This window comes from Meleagris gallopavo, chromosome 9 (assembly GCF_905368555.1).
Source record: "Meleagris gallopavo chromosome 9, MGAL_WU_HG_1.1, whole genome shotgun sequence".
Classification (NCBI taxonomy): domain Eukaryota; kingdom Metazoa; phylum Chordata; class Aves; order Galliformes; family Phasianidae; genus Meleagris; species Meleagris gallopavo.
Genome location: NC_139412.1, coordinates 1672935 through 1696713, shown reverse-complemented (window position 1 = coordinate 1696713; position 23779 = coordinate 1672935). Strand labels below are relative to the sequence as shown.

The window sequence follows — 23779 nt, the reverse complement described above, 5'->3', positions numbered from 1 at the left end:
TCCAGCCCTTGTCATGGGATGGAACAGCTTTTTATTTTCCTCTTGTCAACAGATTTATTAGCAGTTCAGCTGCTTTCATGCTACAGTTTTCTTTCTAACATCTCTCTGGAGGCTTCAGACTGGAGTTCCCCATTGCCGCTCCTCGGTTCCCACTTAGCGCAGCTTTTCCTCTCCTGCTGCTGCTCTGCAGTCCAAACTCTTGCAGGGCAAACTCAACGCGGGCGTTTTCCTCCCCGGCACAGCACGTCTGTTTCCTGAAACAACTGCAAGCTGTTCTCATTTTCAAGGCTTCTGTCTGACGGTGGCTGCAGGGCTGTGGGGCTGAGCTTCCGCTGCTTTGGTTCTGCCTGAATAGCTTTGCTTGGGAAAATGAGAGTGGGCCCACCTTCCAAACGAAGCATGCCCGCCTGGAGGTTGCCTGGGCTTTGCCCAAAGGTGGGACATTACCCCCAGCTGGTTTATCTTGTCTGTTTTCTTGGCTATTTTGCTGCCTTTTCCCCAAAACTCACGGCACCGACCCCATGGCATCGCCTTCAGCTTTCCATTCCTGGTTATGGTTCCTGCCATTCCTGCCCCGCGTGGATGCTGCTTATTATTCAGGATGTGTTTCGTTCTGGGCCCTCATGAATATGCAGAGCGTTGCATTAGCACGGCTCGCTTCGTTAGGCTGGGGAAGGCAGTGCTCCTGTTGGCTGCGCTCAGCTGTTCCCCGCGCATCCGCTCGCTCAGAGGACGCGTCCTGGGAGTTTCAGGGTCTTTCAGTAATTTGGAGGCTGGGTGATGTGCACTCAGAGAGATGGCGTGGGGATTTCTGAGCAGGCTCGAAGTCACGCTCTGGGATGCTGCATATTGCTGTTGTTATCACATTAAGCCCTTAAATAGGCGTGCAGGTGTTATTAGTGATTTTACCGTGACGGCTGGCATGTTGCTTTTTGGGTTTGTTTGTTTCGAGGAAAAAAACTGATTGTAGTATCCTATCAGCGTCATGGGCCTTGTGTAGAAACTCATGGACCGTAGCAGGGTGTGTGCTGATCAAAACCCCTCTGTGCTGGGACTGGAAAAGGACCTCAGGACCACGAGGTCGGAGAGCTGCAGAGCTCCTGCTCTTTTCTTTCCTGCAGGGCCGCGCTTCCAGTTTTGCCTTTCTGCACTCACCTTGTTTTGCTCGTTCCAAGGAGATGTGGAAAGCAGAACCTCTTGGGCTGGCTTCCAGGCCTACAAAATCTTGCACCCTGTTGCTTTGCAGAGCTCCTGTTTCGTGGGTGGCTGCAGTGGGAGAGCCCTGTCCTCATGGGGTGTCCTGGCTGCGTGGTGCGGGGTGACAGCATTGGGTTGGCACCGTGCTGTTCTGCAGCATGGAGCAAAATGGTCACCACATGTGAAGAGCAGAGATATTTCTGATCAGCTCCATTTCTATGCACTGGGGGTCCCTCCAGATCCTCCCAGTTGCATTCCTTTAATATGGGATGTGGTCCTGCCCGAATAGTGCTCCTGGGATGGGATATCTGGTGCCATCGCCGCTGTCCCATCAGCCTGGGGCAAGCAGAGCTTCCCTCACCATGCCCTGTGGGTACACCCGGTATACAGCAGCAAGGGGTGTGCTGGAGCATTAAATGTTCTTAGCAATACATGATTTTTCCCTCTGGGAAAGCTGTTGGGAGCCCCCCATGCTCGTATGGGCATTGCTGATTTATGGGGTGCACCCATGGGCTGTGCGCAGGAAGGCGTGTGTCCTGCACGGCGTGCCAAAGCAATAAATCCAGATTCCTTCCGTGCTGCTCGGATGGAAGGGGCTTTTGGGAACCGAACATCTGGCATTTGGAGAGGTCCAAGAGCAAACGTGCATGGGATGTCCTTCTGTGTGTGCTGTTTAATGGGGATGGCTTGGAAATAAAGGTCAGGGGCGAAAGAGCGCTGCGCTGCAGCTCTGCGTCCTGGGTTTGTGGTGGAGAGAGCTGAGGAGATCCAAAGTCTGATGGAATAAGCCTCAAGAAATGACCCCCATTGGCCTCCTGGGAATGAATTCTGTCCTGTCCGTGCGCTGATGAAGGGGATGTTTTAATGAGCTTCAGGGTAGCAGGGTAAAGGGTGTCTGCAGCGCGGTGTTAACAAGACGGAAAGCTCTTTGCAATGCGGGTTGGTAAAAGCTCGTCTTAAAATAACTGACCCTGAGTACTTCCATACTGCTGCAGTGCTGGGAGAGCGGGGTTGGGATTAGCAGTGGGTGGAGGCTGCTGGGTTTATTGGGTGTGAAAGAGGAGAGCTGGACCTCCTTAGGCAGCGGCGGCAGGCAGCGCTTCGGGCAGTGCTGGGGAAGCTGGAGTTCTGCAGTGGGGTCTGGAGATGCTCTATGGGCCCACAACTCGCTGAAACCCTCAGGGTGCTCCGCAGGTCCCCATTTCTTTCCAGCCACACGTAGCTTCTGCAAAAATTTCTTACCAGAAGCTCTTGGTTCCTCCATGGGAACCCAAGCGAGTTGGGAAACAGAGCTTAGAGATAGCACTGGGGGGAACAGAGAAACCAGGATGCAAGGTGTTCAGCCTGCCTAGGGTTGTGCCTGCAGCCTGAACACTGACAGCTGTGAGGTGAGGACAGGTGAAAGGGAATTTCTGTGCCTATGGGATGCAGAGGTGCAGCACCATCCATCCCTTTGAACGTGATGCTCACAAGGCTTGGGTGCAGTTCTCTCATGGAAATAAAACCCCAAAAAAACCCTGGCCAGTTGGCTAGGCATACAGTACAAGCCAGCTGGCAGAAGCAGTGCTGGACTGCCAGCATAGGGCTGGTTTCTGGGCTGGTTCCCTGCAGCTGACCTGGAAGCAGTCGTGCAGGAGCTGTTCGTGCAGCTGAAGTGGGCTCCCAGGGAGCAGTGCTGGCTCAGCTGTTTCCCCATGTGGTGCTTTGAGCCGACGAGCAGAGGGGCTGTGAAGTCTTCACCTCCACAGAACATGAGCTGGGGATCAGGGGATGCTGTCAGGGCTACTCGTGGCTGTGGGATTTGGGTCATCCCTTGAGCAGACAGGGCTGGGCTCCGGGAGACCTGCCCTCCCCAAAGCCTCTGTTGCCTTTGGAAACTTTTGAGCTGGGGGAAGGACTCACTCATTGCCTAGATGGATTTGTTTCGCTTCTTAAAGCTGTAGGTTTGGGTGCTGTTGCAGTCCCCATATCTTTGTGTGCCAGCTGGACGCTGCAGCCCCCAAATTGTGGCTCAGCCTTAAGCCTTGCATAGAGTTGTACCATGGTTTGGCTTGGAAGGGACTGGCGCTGAGGGCAGCTCCATCTGCAGGGCAGTGGGGTCTTCTGAGCTCTCAGGAGAAGGGAAGACCTATTGATTCCCTTGACCTGCCTTTCAGATGGAGCTGTCAGCACTGGGGCAAAACGTGATGTGCTGTTAATGATTTGCTGTCTCAACTCTTTGTCTCAGCATCAGCTCGCTCACCTTTCTGGAGGTGAGGCACAGAGGCCACAGCACTGGGAGGGCACTGGGCAGGCACTGGGGGGCAGGATGCTGTCTGCAGCTTTGGATCACTTGCCAGCTCCAGAAAACAGCAAGAAATGGCACAGAGGGGCTGCGTGGGTGATCTTTGGGGTGCTCTCCATCCAGGTGTCTCCAGGCAGCATTAAACCCAGTGTTCTCTTAGCACACAGTCGCACAGCCTTTCTGTTCCTCGTGGGGTTTTGGCATTCCTGGTGCTCCCCTGACTGCATCACAGCACATCCCTCCCCAGCAGAGGAACAACTTGTGCTCATGGGCTCATTTCTGCGTAGCAGAGGGAGATGAGGCACGTGCCCTGGGGATTTGTCTGTGCACATCATGCTGCCTCTGCTTGCTAATACAGGGCCAGCTGAGATGCCCTCACACCCAGAGCTTGGGGTGGCACAGCCCCATGGGGGGCAGCTCAGCTGTGCCAGGAGGGCTCTGAGCCCATTCACCCTCCCACCTAACAGTGCTCCTTTCTCAAAGCTGCGATTTTTGTTTTTATTTTTTCATTTGACAGTGTTCCGTGTCTGCCTCAGCAGGAAATATGTTTGGGACCAGTTGGGAAACAGAAGGGGAAAAAAAGAAAAATGTACCAGAAGGCTTTTGTTTCTTTGATCTATTTCTTCATATTTTTTATCCTCACAGAAGCACGGAGAGGAGAAGTGCTCTCCTGCAATGTGCTTGCTGTGCTCTGGGCAGCAGAGGATGGCACCAGCTGTGCTTTGGGGCTGAGCTTTGGTTCTAGGCAGATGTTGAGGTCTTCCAATCAGGCTTAATTAGTGCCCCACACACGTGTGTTGGTGCCACACAGCGGCCCATGGGACAGTAAATCACTGCGCTTCTGCAGGGGCGCCCCAGCATCTCACTGTTTATCTCAATGGGAAGCTTGCAGTGTGGAAGTGGCTGCTCCTGCTCTCTCCCTCTGCTCGTGGTATGGGATGGTTTATCCTGAAGCTGCTCTCCGTGCCATCCCATACACCCAAACCCAACGTGCTGCTGTTGCACCCACCTGGCACAGAGCGGCCGGTGCTGCAGGATGTGCTGATGGCAATGCAAAGCAGACGCAGAGCGAGGCTCTTGCTGTCCAGACAGCTGCTGGCACCATCCAGAAGGGGTTTGCAGCTCTGGGTTTTGCTGCTTTGGGTCTCCCCTTTGCTGCTGCACAAGCACAATTGCTCCGGAGTGGCTCCGGGTGAATTTCTCAGCTTGAAGAGCTGCTGAGCTGAAAGCCATGACGTACCCATGCCTTCCCAGGGGCTATTTTGGGCACAGGCTCTCCCTCTGGGCTTTGCTTGAGCTTCAGAGCTCAGCACTCAGCTGAAATGCTGCATCTTGCAGCAGAAGGCATTCCTGGGATCGCAGGGATTCCAGAAGGCATTGTGGGATCGCAGTCGTCATCCTCACTCCCAGCCTGCCATCCCCTCCACTCCCTGTTTGCATCCCGTATTCTCATGCTTTATCTGCTTATCCCCAAATTTGCCCATTTATTCCCACGTTTCAGCCATTCTTGCAGCTTCTTCGCAGATCCTGGCTGGAAGGCACATCCCACAGAGAGCAGTGTTTGCTGAGAGCTCGAGTGAGGGGCTTTGCAGGGCAGCACCCCACTGCCACAAGCAATGCCTTTCTTGGTATTTTTGGAAACAGGGCCATTTGTTGAATGTAGAGGTGTAAGGGGACAGTGCTACGCACAGGGCCAGGCCTGGGGGTGACAACAGCTGTTGGGTTTGTGCGCTTTGGCCCCTTTCCTTTACTCCTAAAGGAGCCTCTCCCCTCAGAAAAACAAAGCGCCAGCTGCAGTGAGAATAGGGCAAAATGGGTTTTTGGGTCTCCCTTGTAAGTTATCTTTGTTTAACCCTGGGTAATCCTTCCTGGGCCAGCTGAGGGCTGTGTCACACCTCCAGCATCCGCCGGTGCGGGTTATTTAGTGCTCAGTGGCTGCTTCTCAGAACATTGTACAACATCTCCAGTGAAGGATCCAAATAAAATGCTAATTGCTCTGGTTTCAATGCCCGTGACAAGGCCTCTCATGGAAGATATATGTTTGCAGACATCCTTGCCAACACATATATTAGCGGCGTCAGAGGGAACAAAAAGTTCCCCTTAGCAAAGATGAGCTTGGTCAAGCAAGATGAGGGGACCGGGGGGAGAAACGGAGGAGAGAAAAGGAAACCAGAGAAAGGTTTTCTCTTTGTGGAGGCCTCTGCCAGGAAGATCAATGTGGTGGTTTTGTTATTGTGCCTCGGCACCGCTGCATTTTGAAAGGAGCCTTTGGAGCCGCTTGGGAATGTGCAGGAAGGGAGCTGGGAGGGGGCAGGGAGCGCACGGGCCGTGCCAACACTGCCTTAACATAATGCGCTGCTATGTGGCTTGGGGTGGGGTGTAGCTGTGGCCCCCAGCCCCAATCCCACCGATGTCCCACTGCAGCCATCCCTCTGGTTAGGATCTGCCCTGCGCCAGTGCCAGGCAGAGCTCCTGCACTCCCACCCCTCACAAAAGCAGTGCTTCCAGTGGGCTTTCTGCTCGTGCTGTTCGATGGAAGAGTGTCCTATCTTTCAAAAAGGATTTAAAAGAAAAAGAAAGCCTTAAAACTTTGGGGTTTGTAGGTTTAGGGACTGGAAACAGCCAGTGTTGGAATTCCAGTTAACCACAATGTTCTGTCTCCATCTCCATGCAGGAAGGCTATGGGTGGCCCTGTGCCTTCTCCCACCAGGGAATTCTGGGCCTCTGTGGATTGGGGGGCTCGTGGTTCAGCCCAGAGGACAGCAAGGGACTGGCCATCAGCACAGGCAGCTCAGGGAAGCACAGCCCAGGGATGAGCAGTGAGATGGATGAAGCTGGGGCTGCATTATGCAGAACTTGAGACTGGGCTCCGTGCTGCAGGCTCGCAGCAAGCAACCAGCAGTAAGCAGGGAGCAGCACGGAGCCTTTGTTTGTTTTCTGAAGCGCTCGGTGTTTTGCAGCCAGCCTCGTGACCGGCCCAGCTCTGACTCACAGCTTGGCACCCGCTGCATCCGAACGCTGTCTGCCCGTCCATCCACTGCGAGCAAAGCGTGAGCTTTGGGCTGTGGTGCTGTGCTCCCCGCTCTGCCCTGCTCTGGTTTTCCAAAGGAAGCGTTCCCTGGATTGCAGCGATCTGCAGCTTGCTAGAGATCAACTCTAGGAGCAGCTAAGTTTGCAGAGGGTGATGCTGCGGGATGCAGCAGGAGTGCAGTGCTGTGATTTGCATTCTGCCCAGTGCAGCTACGTGTCAGCTCAGCAAAAACAAAGGGAGGTGCTGTCATTTGCTTTCTATTCATTTCCACCCAGGCCTGGTTTTCATTGAAACGATAGGAGCCAAGCAGCGCTGGAAAAACATCCCTCTTGAAGCTGCCGACTCGCCAAGCAATAAAAAAAAAGTCTGTTTTTGAGCTGGTGTGTCCTGCAGAACAAGCAGGGCGTGCTCCGTGCCGTGCTGCCTGCAGCAGAGCATTGCAGCACGCTCAGCAGCTGCAGCTCAGGGCTGCACTAAGCCTGCCGTGCCATCCCAGCAGAACTCTTGGGAATGAGCTGGAGGAAGGCAGAGGTCATTGCTTTGCAAACAGAGGGAGACAGAAGTTGGGTTTCCAAAGGAAATAACTGAGATTTTGGAGGCAGTGCATAGGGCTGGTGTGGAGTCAGCAGTTTGAGCACCAGCCCTGTGCTTTCCTGGTGGTGCCCACCCTCACATCCCGTGCGTTGTGTGGGAGTTTGTGGGGTTTTTTTGTTGGCTTTAGCGTTTCGTTGGCTTTTGCAGCCTCAAAATGGAAAAAAAAAAAAAAAGAAAAAAGCAGCAGAGGTAAAAGGCATGCAAAAGGCACAGGGTTCTCTGCTGCTCTGTCTGCGCAAGGAGTTAAAGAAGTCAGTTTGCCCCGAGGCTGAGTTTGTGCTGTGAGTCTATCTCAACATCTCCCTCTCCGGTTTAACAGTCTCGCTGCGGCGGAGCGTAAGCAACAGATCAGCCAAAATCAGCCCATCCCGCTCGGCGCTGTGTCTGCTTCCAAGAGAAACCCGAGGGTTCTCCTCTTCCTTTGCAAGCAGCAGGACAGGAGCTGCTGCTGGCTTTCCCATGGCTGTGGCCCCAGCAACCAGGTGCTGGGTGGAGGCCGGAGCATCCCCACAAGCACACTGCTGGAGCATTCCCAAGCCAGCGCAGCTGGAGCAGTCCTGCTGGAGAGGGATAGAGCGCACGGTGAATCCCCCAAGAATCCTGACCGTGGCTTTCACGCGCTGAGGAGGTGGAAAAGTTTCCCTGTGCAGCTCACAAGGAGGAATTTGGGCTGCGTTGCTCCTTCCTTGGTGAATGCCTGATGTCAGGGCTGCGCGGTGAAGCAGAGAAGCGAAAACGCTTCCCTGTAAGCACTTACAGCACGTCTCACTGTTTGTCTTCAGGTTATTAAAAGAGGAGGCAGTTGGCTCTGTTTCCTTCCAACGAGCTGTTCAATAGAGCGATTTAAATCTAAAGCAAACACAAGTGTGAGGGCTGAGCGGTGACAGAGGCTCTGAGAACATCCCAGCCGCCCTCGGGGTGTTGGAGCGCGCTGAGATTGGGGGCTGCACTGCTCAGCACTGGGTTTGCCGTGCAGCCTTACTGCCCTGGGCTCTGGCTCTGCTGCAGCACTGCTGGAGGGAGCGAGGCTCCGGTGCAGCAGGCATTGGGGTGCAAGGGGAGGATGGTGCATGGGGAAGATGGTGCGTGGAAGAGGTGGTGCAAGGGGAGTTGTGTCAGGTGCAAAGGAAGGACAGTGCGGGTTGAGGATGGTGCGTGGAGAAGATGGGATGTGGAGTTCTCTCCAGTGCATGGGGAGGACTGTGCAAGGGGAGGATGGTGCCTGGAGAAGATAGTGATTGGGGAAAACTGTGCTTGGAACCCTCTGCAGTGCATGGGGCATGGGGAGATGATGCAAAGGGAGGATGGTGCATGGATGTTGCAAGGGGAGTCCTCTTCAGTGCAAGGGGAAGATGGTGTGTGGAAAGGGTGTTGCCTGGAAAGATTGGTGCACAAAAAGGATGGTGCACAAAAAGGATGGTGCACAAAAAGGATGGTGCACAAAAAGGATGGTGCACAGAAAGGATGGTGCACGGAAAGGATGGTGCATGGAAAGGATGGTGCACGAAAAGGATGGTGCATGGAAAGGATGGTGCACAGAGGAGACATGCAGTCTGTGGCTGGCAGGGTGTCGGGGGCAGCTGTGGCTGTCCCAAGCAGGACTGAGCCTTGCTGAGGGGTGAATGAAGCTCTGAGGGCTGTTCTGCTGCTCCCTGTGTTGGCCTTAGTGCCCACTGACAAACAGTGGCAAGGTTTGGGGATGCCTTTCCAAGAGTGATCCTGATGTTTTGTGACAATTAATCAGGCTATTTATATCGCTATAATTAGCTATGTTATTAATATTATCAAGGCACCAAGTGCTAATTATATGTCTGCTTAACATGTGCTATCAGTGCTGTTTAAAATCCAATGTAATTCTGCTTGACATTATCCCTTCCATTAGTGTTATTTGTTGTGTGCTGCAGAAGATAATGCAGTGCCTCTGATCACGGCAATGCTGATCCCACTAGCTGTCCCCAGAGCTTTTGAGGATGATGCCACTGAGTGATGCTGCTGTCCTGCAGACACTGTGCTCTCCGTCTCTGGGGTCCCCTGCCCATCGGGGGCTGCTTTGGAAGGAGGGGGAAATCCAGCCCATGTGAATAATGGAAGTAGGGCTTTGCACTGGGCTCGTAGGAGTTTCCGAGGGTTTTTGCCCCATCAAGAGCTTTAATATGTAATATTTGAGAAGAAATACGTGTGAGGAGCCTAGCTTTAAGGAAACTTTCCCTTCCCTTTCTCCCTATGCAGGGCTTCTCCTTCTGTCCCAACCAAGCTGGTGTGGGACATGAGTGACACTTTGTGGTGGAGACCATCCTCAGCCATTGGTTGTTCCTTTTGGAAACTGCACCTGGCCACGCGCATCCCGCAAGCATCTGTTGGTCCTTTCCAACCTTAATGGCTCTACGATTCTATCCCCTTCCTGCAGCCAGGCTGCAGCACTCTGGCATCCTCCTGCTGCCCGAGGAGGCTGCAACCAAGGGAAAAACCCCTTGCATATCAGGGCAGGAGTTGAGGTGTGTGTTGTCCGCATCCCTCCCCTAAGCCTGCTCTCCCATTGCACTGTGAGACGGAGGAAACAGCAAACAGCTCATGGATGTGTGCTGGAGTTGGAGCAATGGGGGATTGAAAGCCAGCTGCTGCAGTGCTTGATTGTCTCGTTTGATCCTGCGGGCTGGGAGCTGAGCTGTTTCAGGGCACGCTGAGCAGGGGGGCCCTGAGGAGCAGCTCAGTTGTGTTATTCATCTGCAAGCAGCTCAGTGTCCCTGCACAGCACGAGGTGCTGCAGGAGGGTGGGGGGGTGGTTCAGAAAATGGGGCAGAAAGGGGTCAGGAGGAACTCGGGGCTGAGATTTAAACGTCTTTAGTGATGTATTTGAGTATATAAAGGGAGCTTACAGACAGAATGGAGAGCGACTTTGTACGTGGTAGGGCTGGTTGGGTATTTGGAACAATGTCTTCTCTGTGAGAGTGGTCAGGTGATGGAATGGGCTGCCCAGGGAGGCGGTGGTCACCAACACTGGAAGTGTTCATGGGATGTTTAGGTGTGGTATCGAGGGACGTGGATTAGTGGGGAAATGGTGGCAGGTGGGTGGTTGGATTGGATGATCTTGGATGTCATTTCCTACCTTGGGGATTCTCCGATTGCAGGACAAGGGGGAATGGCTTCAAACTAAAAGAAGGAAGGTTTAGACTGGAGATAAGGAGGAAATTCTTTGTTCAGGGGGCAGTGAGGCCCTGCTCTGCTGCCCATGGGTGCCTCATTCCTGGAGGTGCCTGAGGCCATGGGTGGGCTGTGAATGGGCGAGGGGCACCCAGCCATGGGCTGGGGCTTCCTTTTGGGGCGTCTCATTGAGCCCCTCGGTGTGAAGCTGCCTTTCTGTCCATCCTCGGGGACTGAAGGCTGCTGCCCCTCCCCAGCGCTGCCCTTCAGAATCCCCCCCCCCCGCCGTCCTCATTTGCTCCCAGGTGTTCGGGGTGTTGCTGACCTGGCCGCGCAGCCCTGCTGCCTGCAGTCGTGTCCCAGCCTCGCAGAACACACGATCTGGAGAACAAACCACCTGGAGATGCAACTTACGCACTTACTGCCGATTAATATTTCAGATTAAAGGCGTGTTCTGCACTATTTTGGCTTGGTATCACTAAACGATGGGACGTGGTCATAGCACAAGTCAGGTCCCCCCCTCCAATTGATTTCCTCGCCATCATTTGCCATCGACCTCTCATGCAGTATCTTTCTGATCTCTGCAGAATTCAATCCATTTTCTGCAATAATTTGGAATGCAGGAGCTTTAGCTTCGCTGTGAAGCTAATTTTGTACTTGTAATTCAAAGCATATCACCCCCTTTGGTTAGGTGCAAATTCTACTCCTAATTCATTTCGTGCATTTCATATTCTGTTTTTGAAAAGCTGCAGTTAAGTACTGCTCTGCAGATCAGGCAGTGTGTGCTACAGGTGCCATCCTGAGCACTTGGCGTTGCAGATTTCCTTGTTGCATGTTCAGGTTTGGGTTTCAGCCCTTTAGAAGCCACCATTAGTTTGGAAAATTGAAAGATTTCATGTGATTTCAAGATTCAAGCCATGCACTGCGCCTTGCAAAATGACCACTGGGTGATTTTGTACCATCTTTGGGTGCAGACCTTTGAGACTCAGGCAAGAGCCTGCTATGATTTTATATGCTTACCTATTACAACTTCTGTTGAGGAAGGAATCACAGGCGCTGTGTTATTAATCATTCAGTCGTGAAAATGAAATAGGTATGCTAATATGTTCCTGTACAACTGCATTCTCCAATTTCAAGAGGGTAAATGCAAGCGTGCTTCTGCCTAATGAAGCTCTCATGGCTGTGAATCACGCTGAGATTTCAGGAGGTGGGGGTGAAGGGAGGAGCAGCTCTGGAAGTCACCAGCAAAGTGCTGGGAAGAACCCAAATTATGCTGGTGGAACTCCATGGTCTTCCTCTGTCCAATCTGGAGCTTCAGCTCTCCAAGTGGTTTAATTCATCACAGCCTTACAGACCAGTGCCTGCTCTAACAGCCCATCCCACTCCTTCTCCTTTTCCTTTTCCTTTCCCTCTCCCTTTCCCTCTCCCTTTTTCTTTTCCTCTCCTTTTCCCCTCCCTCTCCCTTTCCCTCTCCCCTCTCCCCTTCCCTTCTATTCCCTTCTCTTCCCTTTCCTTTTTCCTCTCCTCTCTCCTCCTTCCTCTTACCTCTCTTTTTCCTTTCATCTTCCTCTTCCTCTTCCTCTTCGCTCCTCTCCCCTTTCCCTTTCTCTCCCCCTTCCCTTTTCTTTTTTCTTCTCTTTTCTCAAGGTCAGTTTTTTTTTTTTTTTCTGTTGCTGCTAATTAACGCTATGAGTTCCTTGCTCTTCTGTTAACATTCCTGTGCTCTCCATCATGGTTCTGCCTTCCACCACGATTGCACCTTCCAGCCCACTTATATTTTGCCTTTTCTCTGCTCCAAGTTTGAACTCTTTCAGACCAGCCCTGCCCACGTCCCCCACCACTGAAGCCATGGAGATCCCACTGTGCTATTCCCTTTGTCCCTTTGTAGACTTCCCACAGTTCCTCTTTGGGTTTTCTCCTAATTGGTTTGTTATTCCCAATGTTCCCCATCACTGTTTGTCGAGCTTTTTGCCCTGGAAACCCCATCAGTGCATGAGACCCTCACACACCCTAGCAATGTTCTTAAGGGCTCTTGGTAGCCATGCCATTATCTGCAGCGAGCGTCGTTAACGTAATTGCACTGTCATTAGTGAACTCAGGAGGACTTGGCATTCTCTGCAGCTGGTTTCCACCCACCTGCCCTTACTTTTTTAGCAGGGCAACTTCTAAGTCGTGCCTTGTCTCTTCCTACCGTGTATTCATAGCCATCCTTCAAAGAGCACGTCTCCCATCCCACCGGCAGCTTATTCCTCGAGGTAATACATATTTATGGGGATGAAGCTGCGTTGTCTTCCTCCCATGCTTTGAAAGGAGCTTTGTTCACTTTTGGCTTCAAAGCCAGCAGCAGCATGGTGCTGCTAGCAAAGCCCCGCTCCTATTTCATGGCTGACAGTCCTTCCTCGGCTGTAAAGCAGCGCTGCTTTCTCAGGGTCTGATCTATTGCTCAGCTTTGTCCTCTGGCTGTTCCTTTGCATTCAGCAGAGGGCCTCCAAAGGCTCGGTGCGTTCTGGTCTTTAATCCCTTTCCCATGTCCGAGATCGTTAATCCATATTATGGCTGTGATTTGCTGTCCCTTGACGTTTCTGCCTTCCAAGGACGGGCTGCCAGGGCTGCGGCATGGCCAGCTGTTGGCTGGGGCTCCGCCGGCATGGCTGGGTCCAGTGGAGAGCATCAATCCAGGTGTGCTGGGCTGTCACACTGCGCTATTAGCACACGGTGCACTGAGCCCTTGGCCACCTCAGGTGTCCTGAAAGTACCCAAGGACACAAACCCTCTATCTCCAGTGCATCTTCCAGCAGCAGCAACTCCAAGAGGTGAAATTCTTGTTCCCTTGCAACTCTTGCCCTGAGGAGGGTGTGCAGTACCTCGCTTGCTTGGCAGATCCCCTTCTTTTTGCTGATTTTGTAGGGGTATATTCCTGATGGAAGAGGAGTTCTATGGAACAATTCTAAGCATGTACAAACTGCCTTGAATTTTCCTAATTTTGAATTGATGAGCATGAGTTCAGTCTTCCCAGCCTGGAGTCCTTTGTTGGAAATGTCTGCATCCGAGTCAACCCTTCCTCATCCAATGGAGGGACGTGCTTCTGAAGCACAGTTTGCTTTACTTTGCTTGACCTCTCGGATCCCCAGCCCAACCCCAGCCCACCCCCAGCCCACCCCACCAAGCCCATCCCCGTATCCTTCAGTGCCGCATCCCCATAGTTCAGGAGCACTCCTAGGGATGGTGACCCCAGCACTCCCTGGGCAGATCAGGCCAGGTCATTCCCACCTTTCACCATATTGGAATGGCTCAGAAGTGAAAGAAAACACTCATTTCAAGCTACAGAAAAACACGGTTTGGCAAACCCTTCTCGTATTCTCTTAAGCACGCTGTCCTTGCACAGAGTGCTCCCAGCATCACCCCTTGCTCCCTGTCCTGGGTTTGAAGAAAGTGAGGAGAAATTATTCATTAGAAGTAAATTTCTGGAAAAAGGCATCGCTTGGAGCGACGGAAACCTTTTCTTTCCGCTCTGTCATTTTAAAGCAACAAATAAAAGCAGCAGAAGGTAAACAAATAATCTCGGGACTCACCGTGGCTTGGGAATTTTTACATCAAATGTAGCAAATTTAATAAGATGTCTGAAAAACGCATCCTTTTAGGTTGAAAAGCACACAGGCTGAACCGGGGAGCGAAGTCTTTCGGCGTCTATTTAAGTAGGACAGCTTAAACAACCCGATCGTGGCAACATGGCTTCAGGAATAAAAACGGGCTTGTCACAGTCAGGATGAATTTAATAAAATATTTAAACAATTTTCAACAGTGCTGCGGAGATACAGAAAAAAACCCTGATAATATCCAGTAGTAGAAGAATCGCTTTGAAAAGATTAAAGAGTGTAAACATAGAAGGACCTAAATAAACCCTGTGTGCTCTGGTGCTGTTGGATGAATGTTTGTCAGGGGAGCCTGGTGGAGCCTCGTTAACTCCCTCGTTAGCATGGTTTTAGGCTGGGAGGGGAGGGAAGCAGCGGTGTTAGGGTGAGGGATGTGGTCCAACTTGCAGCCATCCTTGCTGAGGACCTGGTTGAGGATGGGGATGAAGCCCTCAGGGATACCTTACCCTCCAGGCTCGTCTCTGTGGGCTCTTTTTGCTCTTCGGGCTGGGGGGTCTCTGGGGATCGGTGATCCTTGAGGTGGCTCCAAGAGGCTGAGGTGGGTGATGGGATCACCTCGGAGCAGCCCATGCAATGGGAGGCTGCGGGATGCCTGCTGCTGGTGCCCCAGTGCTGCCCCAGGCTTTGTGCCAGGATGGTCCCCCAGGAAATCCAGACCTGTTTGGGTCTCCACCAGCTCTTGTTCTTCCTATTTCTCCATTCATCCGTAGCATTTTGGGAGCTGTCGCATCACCACGCTCCGCCAACACACCCAATTTGGCAAAACTCACCCTCCACCCCGGCAGCACCCCCAAGCTGTCACCCTATAGCAGAGGGCCACCAGCTGCCTCGTTCTTGGCCTTCTTCTCCTTTTACCCAGGAGAACAGGTCAGCCTGGCTCCCTGAAAAGCATCTCCCAGCAGACAGAGGTCATCCATCACGCCGCACTCCTTCCTTGTGTCCCCGTGGTAAGAGGACGGCTCGTGCCAAGGACTGCAGGTGTGGGGACTTACGGGATCGCTGCCTGGAGGAATGTTTTCAGAAGGAAAGTCCCTGTTTTTCTTAGGCACCGCAGGGAGAGAAAGAGCAAACAGGGGAAATGCACGGCTTGGGGATGCACACTAAGCAGCCAGACGGCAGTCCTTGCCAAAAAGATGCTTCAGACCGAGTCTGCAAGTAATCAGCCGTGTCGGAGAAATGACAACATTCAACTGTTTCATGTGATTTTTGTTCTTCCCCTTGGAGCTGTGCACGCAGCGTTCATTTACCAGAACAGCCAGTTCTCCCCACACCGTCCTGCAGGTTGTGGGGTGAGATGAGCAGAACCTCTTTGTGGCATTCTTGGGGTTATGGGGCCAAAGGGCGAGACTTTGGGAGGAAGCCCCACTTGACAAGAAGTGAATTTTGTCCGTGGCCTTTTTTATATCTCATTTGTTTAGTCGGGAGTGCGGAGCAAGAAGGCAAAAGCTCTACGTGTGTATGAGTGCAATGGTAGAGGCTGAAATCCTGCTGTTGTCTGCAGGGACAGAGCGCTGCTGAGGAGTGGGGTCGGACACGGTGGCTTTAAGTCCATGCCCCATTCCTTTGGGGCCCAGCAGAGCTGTGGCTGCCATTCTTGAGCAGTGCTTTGCTTGCAGGAGCACGTTGCATTTGCAGAAAGCATCGTGGAAAAGGAGGATTGGGTACTAGATATTCTCGGAACTCTTGGATGCTCCCAGCAGCATTGCGGGGCTCTGAGAGTGCTGAGCCATGGGAAGGCTTCAGAAGTGCAAATGAAGCCGCTGGCGCAGTGCTGGCAGCCCAGTGCTGTGTCCTTCTGTCTCTCCAAGCCGGCTGCAGGGTTTTCGAGCTGCCTTCGGCCCCAGCTGCAATCCTCCTCGGCAGCACTCCCCTTCCTGACCTGCCAAAATGCAGATCTTGCAGGAAGGAGGAGAGGAATTTCCTGAGCAGGGTGAACAAGCCCTGCTCTATGGGAAGAGCTTTCCTTTATCAGAGAGCCCCCTGTAAGGTGCTGGGCACTCCCTTATGGGAAGGTGGAAGCTCACCCTACTGTCTCCTTTTGCGATGGCCTTGGGGAAGTTGGGATGGCAATGGGTTTCTCATGTAGGAGAGGGCTGGGTAGTGCTCTGGGGATAGGGCTGGAGCATCTCCGTGGCACCTGTGGGGTCTGCAGGGCTGCAGCGGGGCTGATGGGGAAGGAGAGTGGTGCAATGCTATCATAGGCTGAGCCAAAGGGATGGTGGTCAGCTCAGGCTGAAAGCACCAAGCGACCCCAATCCCAGCTGTGCAGACAGGCTGGGGATGCCCGCTTTGGGCTGGGGTCTTCACTGGGTGGGTGTATGGGAACTGCTGCATCACAGCCTGAACCTCGGATTGACCAGCTGAGGTGAGCAACGAGTCAGCCCTGGGAGCACAGGTGAAGACAATTCTCCTGTGCTACTGGAAGGGTAGACCCCATTTAAGTGCTGACTACTAGTGGGGAAGGATCTCTTTAGGAGATCGCTCCTCTTGGAGTCTTCTCAGCCAGCCCAGGACAAGGGTAAGCTTTCCAGCCATTCTTCTTTAGTTTGATAACCCATTTAGCCTAATTTTCCTGTGTATTTCTTAATTATAACATCTGTATATTCATTGGTAATACAGTGGGACAGCCAGCACTCTTCAGTGCCGTTAGAGACGGTGACAAGACTTTCACCAGAACAAATGGCTTCATTTTCTAGGTCAGCCCTGCTGGTTGGGGCAATGGCAAGCATGGAGAGCTGGCATTTCTTTTCAGCTTTTACCAAGGCCTTGTTGCTGCAAAGTGACTTAAAATGCATTAGTGTCACAATGCAGGAGCTGCACAGAGCGGCTTGGCGGCGGCTCTCTGTCACTTGTCCTTTTGTCTGCTGAAATTCCCGTAGCAGAGAGGCAACCAGCTTGCTGATCATATTTTTCCCCCTGGTTTTATCTCTTTTTTTTTTTTTTTTGCTGGTGGCTGGGAGTTGGTCCCAAGCATCACATTGGGGCGATGGACTGCTACCAGCATTTCGGTCCAAACGTTGCACCCAGTGCTCATGTGGGGAGCAGAGATGGGAGCAGAGCGTGCACTGAGCAGACCCTGTGCTCTGCATCATGATGGCTCATGGGGGAAGCATTTCCCATCTGCGCCTTGGTGTGCACACATGGTTTGTGTTTGTGGTGCACAGAGGGAGGGGGCAGGGCTGTGTGTCCCATTGCAAACAACTATAAATGAACAAGAGCAACAACACTACTGTCCTGAAATAAATCATTGAGCAAATGCTCTCTGCTTTTGGCTGCCTCTGCATGAAAATGAATGTGGAAACCCAGCCCTGGTGCAAGGCAGGTCTGTGTGGTTGCTTCCCGTGCCACCTTGTTGAGCTCCCTGCCCATCCCACTGGGCTGGCTGCAGTTGGGCATCCCTGCTGCAGGAAGAGGTTTGCTCCCTGCAGGGTCCTTGCTGTGCTAGCAACCTGCCTTCTCCCCTTGTGCAGTGGCTTTGGCTCAAGGATCCATTCTGCGTTGTTCCCTTCTCTCTCTTTTTCTCATTTCTCCCATTGTAGAGAAACCAAACCTTCTGCCTTTTGAGCCAGAAGGTGGATGTGCGGGGAAATGGTGAGCGCGCTATGATCCAATTAAACAAACCCCCTGTAATTGCTGTAATTTCTGTAATACCTACAAAACAGCCAGCTGGTGCAGCTGGAGCTCCTAGCACATTTTACTTCTTGAACAGAAGGAGAAGGTTGCACCTCCACGCTCAGGCAGGTGCGCCGGGGAGGGATCCTGCAGAGCAGGCGTGCTGCCGGGCTGCTCCCCCTCCCCGGTTCCCCCTCCACCAGCATGAAATCGGCTGCAATTTCAAAGCTGAAACATCAATGCAGCCTCATCGGTGATGAGGGAGATAATTAATGAGTGGGATGCTCGGTGAGGTGATGTTTGATGATGCAGAACTGCGAGGAGAGGTGGTGGTGGAGCTGATGGCAGCTGCTCTTGCATTATCGCTGCGGCGCTGCTGTGCAGAGCGCTTTCAGCTCAATGAAGGCACCCTGAGCTGCACTGCTGCCTTTTTCAGCCTGTTTCGGCACTGTGCTTTACCAGCCACTGGCTAGCAATTTGCAGGGCTGTAAGTGAGCTGGGAGTATTTTAGGAGTCAGTGGTTTTCAGGAATGAGTGCTTTGCCTGTGCTTTATGACTATGATTCAAGCTGCCTTGGCTAGCTCGCCCCCAAATTACCCGTGCGTGCAGATGTTTATGGGTCTGCTGGAGCCGTGGTGGGAGCCTCGGGCTGCACTTTCTTGCTGGGTATGAATAAAACACTGCGGGGAATCCTCTCTCAGCCCTGGAGTTTCAAATATTAATAGGATATCGCTTTCACGACAAGCAGTGCAACAGGTTGAGAGCGCTTTGCTGAGAAGCGTTTCCTCTTAGTGAGACCACGTATTTTAATGGCATGGCAGTGTTGCTTGAATTATGGATAGCCCAAAGTGCTGGTCCACTGCATGTCCACGGATAGAGGTGTCTTTGCAAGCGGGCTCTCCGTGCTCTGTCATCACTGCATGGCTGCACAACCCCGTGAGCACAGAGCAAAGTGCGGTGTGCGCAGCCTCAGCCTCCTCCCAGCCCTTCATCTCCATCACCAACTGAGGATGAGGAGGGGTGGAGAATTGCAGCCATTCAGTCCCAACAGGCAGACTTCCCAGCTGGAAATCGAGGTGGAAAAGCTCCTTCTACCCTTCTGAAAAGGCAGGGTTTGCTAGCAAGGGCTATCCAAACTCTGCTGGGTTTGGGCAGCCTGTGCACAAAGTTAGCCAACGCTTTGCTCCCTCTGGCAGCGTGGTGGGTGATGTGTGGTTTGGTTTGCTGGATGCAGTCCTCCCACTTCTCTCATCTTGTTTTGTCTTCTTTTCTCTCTCCATTCCTGGTTTTCTGGACCCGCAGCAAACCCTGGAGACAAACCTCACCAACCTGGTTAAACGCAACAGCGAACTGGAGAACCAGATGGCCAAGCTGATACAGATCTGCCAGCAAGTGGAGGTCAGTGAGCACAGCGTGTGGCACTGGGGAGCTCCCAGCTCAAGCCAGGGGGGTGTGCAACATTGCTCCCACCTCCCTCCCACAGCAGTAGGACCGTGGAGGGGGTGGGGTGGGCTATGAGGGTTGGTGGGAGGCATTGCCTGCACCATACCACTTTGGAGAGGTCAGTCCCAAATGGTTGGAAGATTCCCCATGGATCTGTAGGATGGGAAGGGGGAGGTGCTGAGGTGACTGTGAGCTGCTGGGGGGAGATCTGCAGGCTCTGTTGCTTTATATTTCTATGTGTTCCCATAGCCTGTAGTGTTCTCCTGGGGTCAGCTGCGTTCCTGTTTCATCTGGAGCTCAGTTGGGATCTGATGGGGAGGCTGATGGGGCTGAAGTGCTGAAAAAATATTGGCTGCAGCATCTCAAAGAGCAGAACCTGGACATCTGTCCATCCCCCAGCTGGCCAAATGCAGTCATAATCATGGAACCAAAGTTTCTGCAGGTGCAGGCGAGGATGCAGTGTGAAGCCTACAGCTGCTGGCAGGGATCTGGGGGCTCAGGGGCGTGCTCTCACCTGGGGGACGTTGTGGGCTGCAGCAGGTCCCAGCACAGGAGCAAAGCCAGGCAGCTGCAGCTTGGAAGGGGACAAGGACAGCATGCTGGGAGCATCTGTGCACGCAGCAGTGATCCTCAGCATTCTGGGAGTGCATTGCAGCCCTCACCTGTGTCACAGGACTGGTGTTCCCATCGCTGGAAGAGCCTTCAGCCCCTTTGGATGGAGGAGATGCTGCAGTCACGGCCCTTTTGAGTCTCATCCTCTGAACCTCTCAAGGGTGGTTGTGCTCACCCTCCTGCAGTCAGCCCATCCTCTCGTCTCTGTTGTGGCCTCGCTTTCCTTCCTGCTCCCAAACAGAGGCGGTGTGCCTCCCCGCATCCTTCCTGCTGTCAAAACAGCGATTGTAATCTTCCCTGCTTGCTGGGGCCAAAGAGCAGCAGTGGGGCTGATGGCAGCAGCACACGGAAGGGCTTTGTGCAGGGATTACAGGAGAGCGCTGATGGGAGAGGGGAGATCACCTTTAATCCCACCAAAGAAAGGGGCTTGGCTGACCTTGCTGCTTTGACCACTTGATCTGCAAAGCCCCTCGTGTTTGGATGTGTGCTCAGGCATCTCTTGTTTGCATTTGCAAGGGAGCTCCGTGCCAGCTATGCTTCTTGGCTACAGCTGCTGGGCAATGTGCTCCCATGAAACCTTCAGCAGGAGGAAGGCAGCTAATACCTCGCTGTTGTCCCCAAGTACATACATCAATTAAGAGCAAATTCATTTGCAGCTTTGTTTGCTGAAGTGATACACGGAGAGGGGCTGTTGCAATAATTACTTCTTAATGGGCCATTGATTTTATTTTTTAATTTTTTGATTTTTTTCAGTTGCCGAGTTGAGCAGTAGGTTCCTTGAACCAGTGCCTTCCCAGGGAGCGAAGGCACTGATCTGCTGCAGAGATTGCTGCTGCAGGGCCAGGGGTTTTGCCAGCGCTTAAGGCAGCGTGAGGGGAATTTGCTTCGCTCTCAGTCATTGCAGTGGGCCCTGGCTGGAGATTGCAGTCCTGGAGCTTCCCATGTGCATTCCCAGAGCTGCCTCACCAACCAGGCAGCTGGTGGGGATGTGCAGGAAGGCGTGTGGGGATGTAGGAAATGGGGATGTGGGAACAATGCAGGGATGTGAGGGTACAGACGCATGGGGCTGCAGGAATGAGAGTATGCAGGGATGCAGAGACTCAAGGATGCAGGATGTGGGGATGAGGAAATACAAGGATGCAAGGATGCTGCGTGCACCATCTGGAGTCATTTCCCCACAGTGTCACACACGGGGGGAGGGGGGAAGAAGTGTTTGCCTGGGGAGCTGCATTTTGCTCCTCACCATCTGCATCTCAGAGATGGGGCTCTGCCTCTCCTCCATCAGCACTTTCTGCAACTGTCTGCCACGCTCAGGACCTCTTCCTATGGAGGGGTGCAGCTGAGGCACAGGGAAAGCAGTCTGGAGGGAGCGGGGGGGGGGAGGGGTCTGCATAGGGCTGGGGTCTGTATTGTGCTCCTGGGGAATTCAGAGATGTGGAGCTCTGATTGCTCCACTGCCTTCCTGCTGCTCTGAATCCCAGGTTTGATTCCCACCCCCCACCACTACCTTGCAGCAGATTTTGAAGATTATCCTGTTTTTCTCAGCTGAGTTATCCTCGCAGACCGTCAGCTGTCTCCCACTTTGCCATTGCATAACCTGCTGGCCAGCTTTAAAAAAAGATCTCGTAGCAAATGTGTTTTGCTCAGGGTTGGCTTCGGAGTTCTCCGCGGTTGGAGATCGCTCTGAGAGCACAATGTGAAGAAAACCTATTTCTGTCCTGCAGTTGGCTGTTTAATTTCAGCAGCAGGGCTCAGGTCCCTGTCTCAGCTCCCCGAAGGCCTCATGCTCCCAGCACTGCTGGGCTTCCAGGTGGGAACATGGACACGGGGGGAAGCTCATGCCTTTGTTCCACTTCCTTGCTGCTTTGCTTGGAATGAAGGCTGGAGCTCTGTTGCTGCAGGTGGGGAAGGAAAGCTGAGGGGGAGAGGGCCCTTCCTGGAGCTCCTTGCTGAGCATAGACGTGGCCAGGGCAGTTCTAAGGCTTTAACTCTGGAAGATCCATTCAGTGGGTTGTATTCCTACCATCAGTGCTTGGGTCTGGGAGGTGTCACAGTGCTGGGTGCTCACTCCATTCTCCCTTTTGGAGCAATGGATGTGGGATCTGCCAGAGGGGCTCACATCCCAGTTCCTATGCCAGCTGATGGAACGTGGCCCCCTGCGGTCCCTGGTCTTTATTCAGAGAGCAGTGCCCCGTGGTGGCACCCCGGCAGCTCCAACCAGGCATGCCTTTGCTTTCTCTGCCCAGGTGAACACAGCCATGCACGAGGCCAAGCTGATGGAGGAGTGTGACGAGCTGATGGAGATCATCCGCCAGCGTAAGCAGGTCATCGCCGTCAAGATCAAGGAGACAAAGGTAAGCACTGCGTGGGTCCCCAGGGCTCCTCCTGCGAGGACCAGGCTCGCACGGTTGCTTGCATCAGCCCAGACAGCTTCCTCAGGGCTTTTCTATCACTGCACTGCTGATATAATAATGTAGAATTAATATTTAAGGGCCATCCCAGCCCTGCGCTGCATCGTAGCCCTAGGCGAGTTTTCCTGCCTTACTGAGCCTGGTTATGCTCTGGGCTCCCACTCTGTGCACCCATTGCAGCACCCAGAGCTGAGCTGTGCTGTGCTGCTTGTCCTGCCGGGAGCATCACTGCCCCAGCACTGGGGTGTCAGCACACGAGGGCTGGGGATCAGCTCACCCCGTGTGCATCCATGCAAGAGCCAGTGTTGCCCTGGGGCACCGTAGGCCCTCTTCTGCAGGAGTGGAAGCTTGGAAACGTGTGCTTTTATCCCAGCCACTTCAGGAAAACATATTTTATGTAACGGTGCCTTCTGCTGGTCCATCTGTCTGTCTGCCTCTCACTTCCCACCCTCTCCCCCGAACGCATTTTGACCACGTTGTCCAGTTTCAGGCAGGCTTGGCAGAGCGCTGGCTCTCAGCGCTGGGTTTTCCTCCAGGTTGGTTTCTGGGGAGAGCAGAGAGGCTCTGATGCGTGCCCCACACCGGCAGCAGGAACTCAGCTGCGTGTGAACTCAAAGCAGCGAGCTGGTGCCTGAGCAGCTGCAATTCCAGCACCACTGCCGTACGTGTGTGATGTGGGGCACCGTGTGAGGATGGCTGTTTGGCAGTGGGTGAGCCGGGAGCACGGCACAGCCCCTGGGAGCCCCTCCGTGGTGCTCCTTGTGCATCCCCAGGTCTCCCAGCATCTCTGCTCTGAGCTGCTCGGGATGGGAGGTGTGAGATATGCGGTGGTTTCTAAGCAGCCTTTCTCAGGAGTGAGCTGCAAACAGTGGAGAATTTAACAAGCACAAAAAAAAAAAAAAAAGCAGAGAGAGCTGGGGCTGGTGGCTGCCTGGGAGTGCTCAGGCTGCACAGTGAGAAGCAGTGTGCTGAATTACCTTTGAGTTCTCCACTTCTGGGCTGCTCTTCCCAATGAGAAGCCTGGCACAGAGCGTGGGTGGCTGCTCACTCTGCAGACAAACCCCTCTCTTTTACAGTGGAAAAAGCATCAGCTGTGCAGGGAGGCAGCATGAAGCGATGCTCACCTAACAGCCCCAGTCCTCTCCCTGCACCCTTTGCCATCGGGGACTTACAGACCTGTGGATACCGGTGTCCCTGGGGAGGCTGTGAGCTCCCAGGGCTGCAGTGCAGGTGGTGATGCCATGTGGGGACACATCCTCATGCACCAGAGCTCCTCTGCCTTCAAACAGCACAGACCAGAGCTGCAGTCCAAGGCTTGTGAAGCTTGAGAATCCCCAGAGATGAGCTCTGCTGTGTGCTGGGATGTAGTCAGAAGAAGCTGGTGCCTGGGCGCACCATCGTAGCAAGGACCAGGGCTGTTGCTGTGCTCTCTCCTCTCTTGAAACTTGTCTTTTCATTTCTCCTTTTGGATGATTTTTATTTTCCACCAAGGTTGGTCTTAAAACAAGCCACCCTTCAGCCTGCTGAGCCCCAGCAGCCGTCCCTGCCTGCCCTGTGCAAACAGCCCTTCAGAGCCATGCCTGCCTGCTGCTAGCTGAGGCGAGCCTCCTGCCCTCCCTTTCCTCAACTGGAGCAGTTTGCAGTCCATCTGCTGGCTTCCTACCCCCGTGCTGTCCGTCTGCAGCTCATGCAGTGGTTCTGGAGCTGGGAACCCACTGCCCTTTGAGGGGCCTGGCTATCAGCATGGAATCAGTGGGATTTGCTGGCTGGGGATGCAGTGACAGCACTGACACCTGGGAGA

At 53.4% G+C, this 23779-nt stretch overlaps 1 protein-coding gene across 2 annotated transcripts in view; it reads left to right on the top strand.

Annotated features, from left to right (window-relative positions):
* MID2 (midline 2) overlaps nt 1-23779 on the top strand; it is a 51853-nt gene that overhangs the window by 15440 nt on the left and 12634 nt on the right. For both annotated transcript variants that reach the window (XM_085230578.1, XM_085230579.1), the window contains exons 3-4: nt 18815-18910; nt 21814-21921. In XM_085230578.1, the coding sequence (XP_085086704.1) occupies nt 18815-18910; nt 21814-21921 (204 nt within the window). The remainder of the gene's footprint in view (nt 1-18814; nt 18911-21813; nt 21922-23779) is intronic.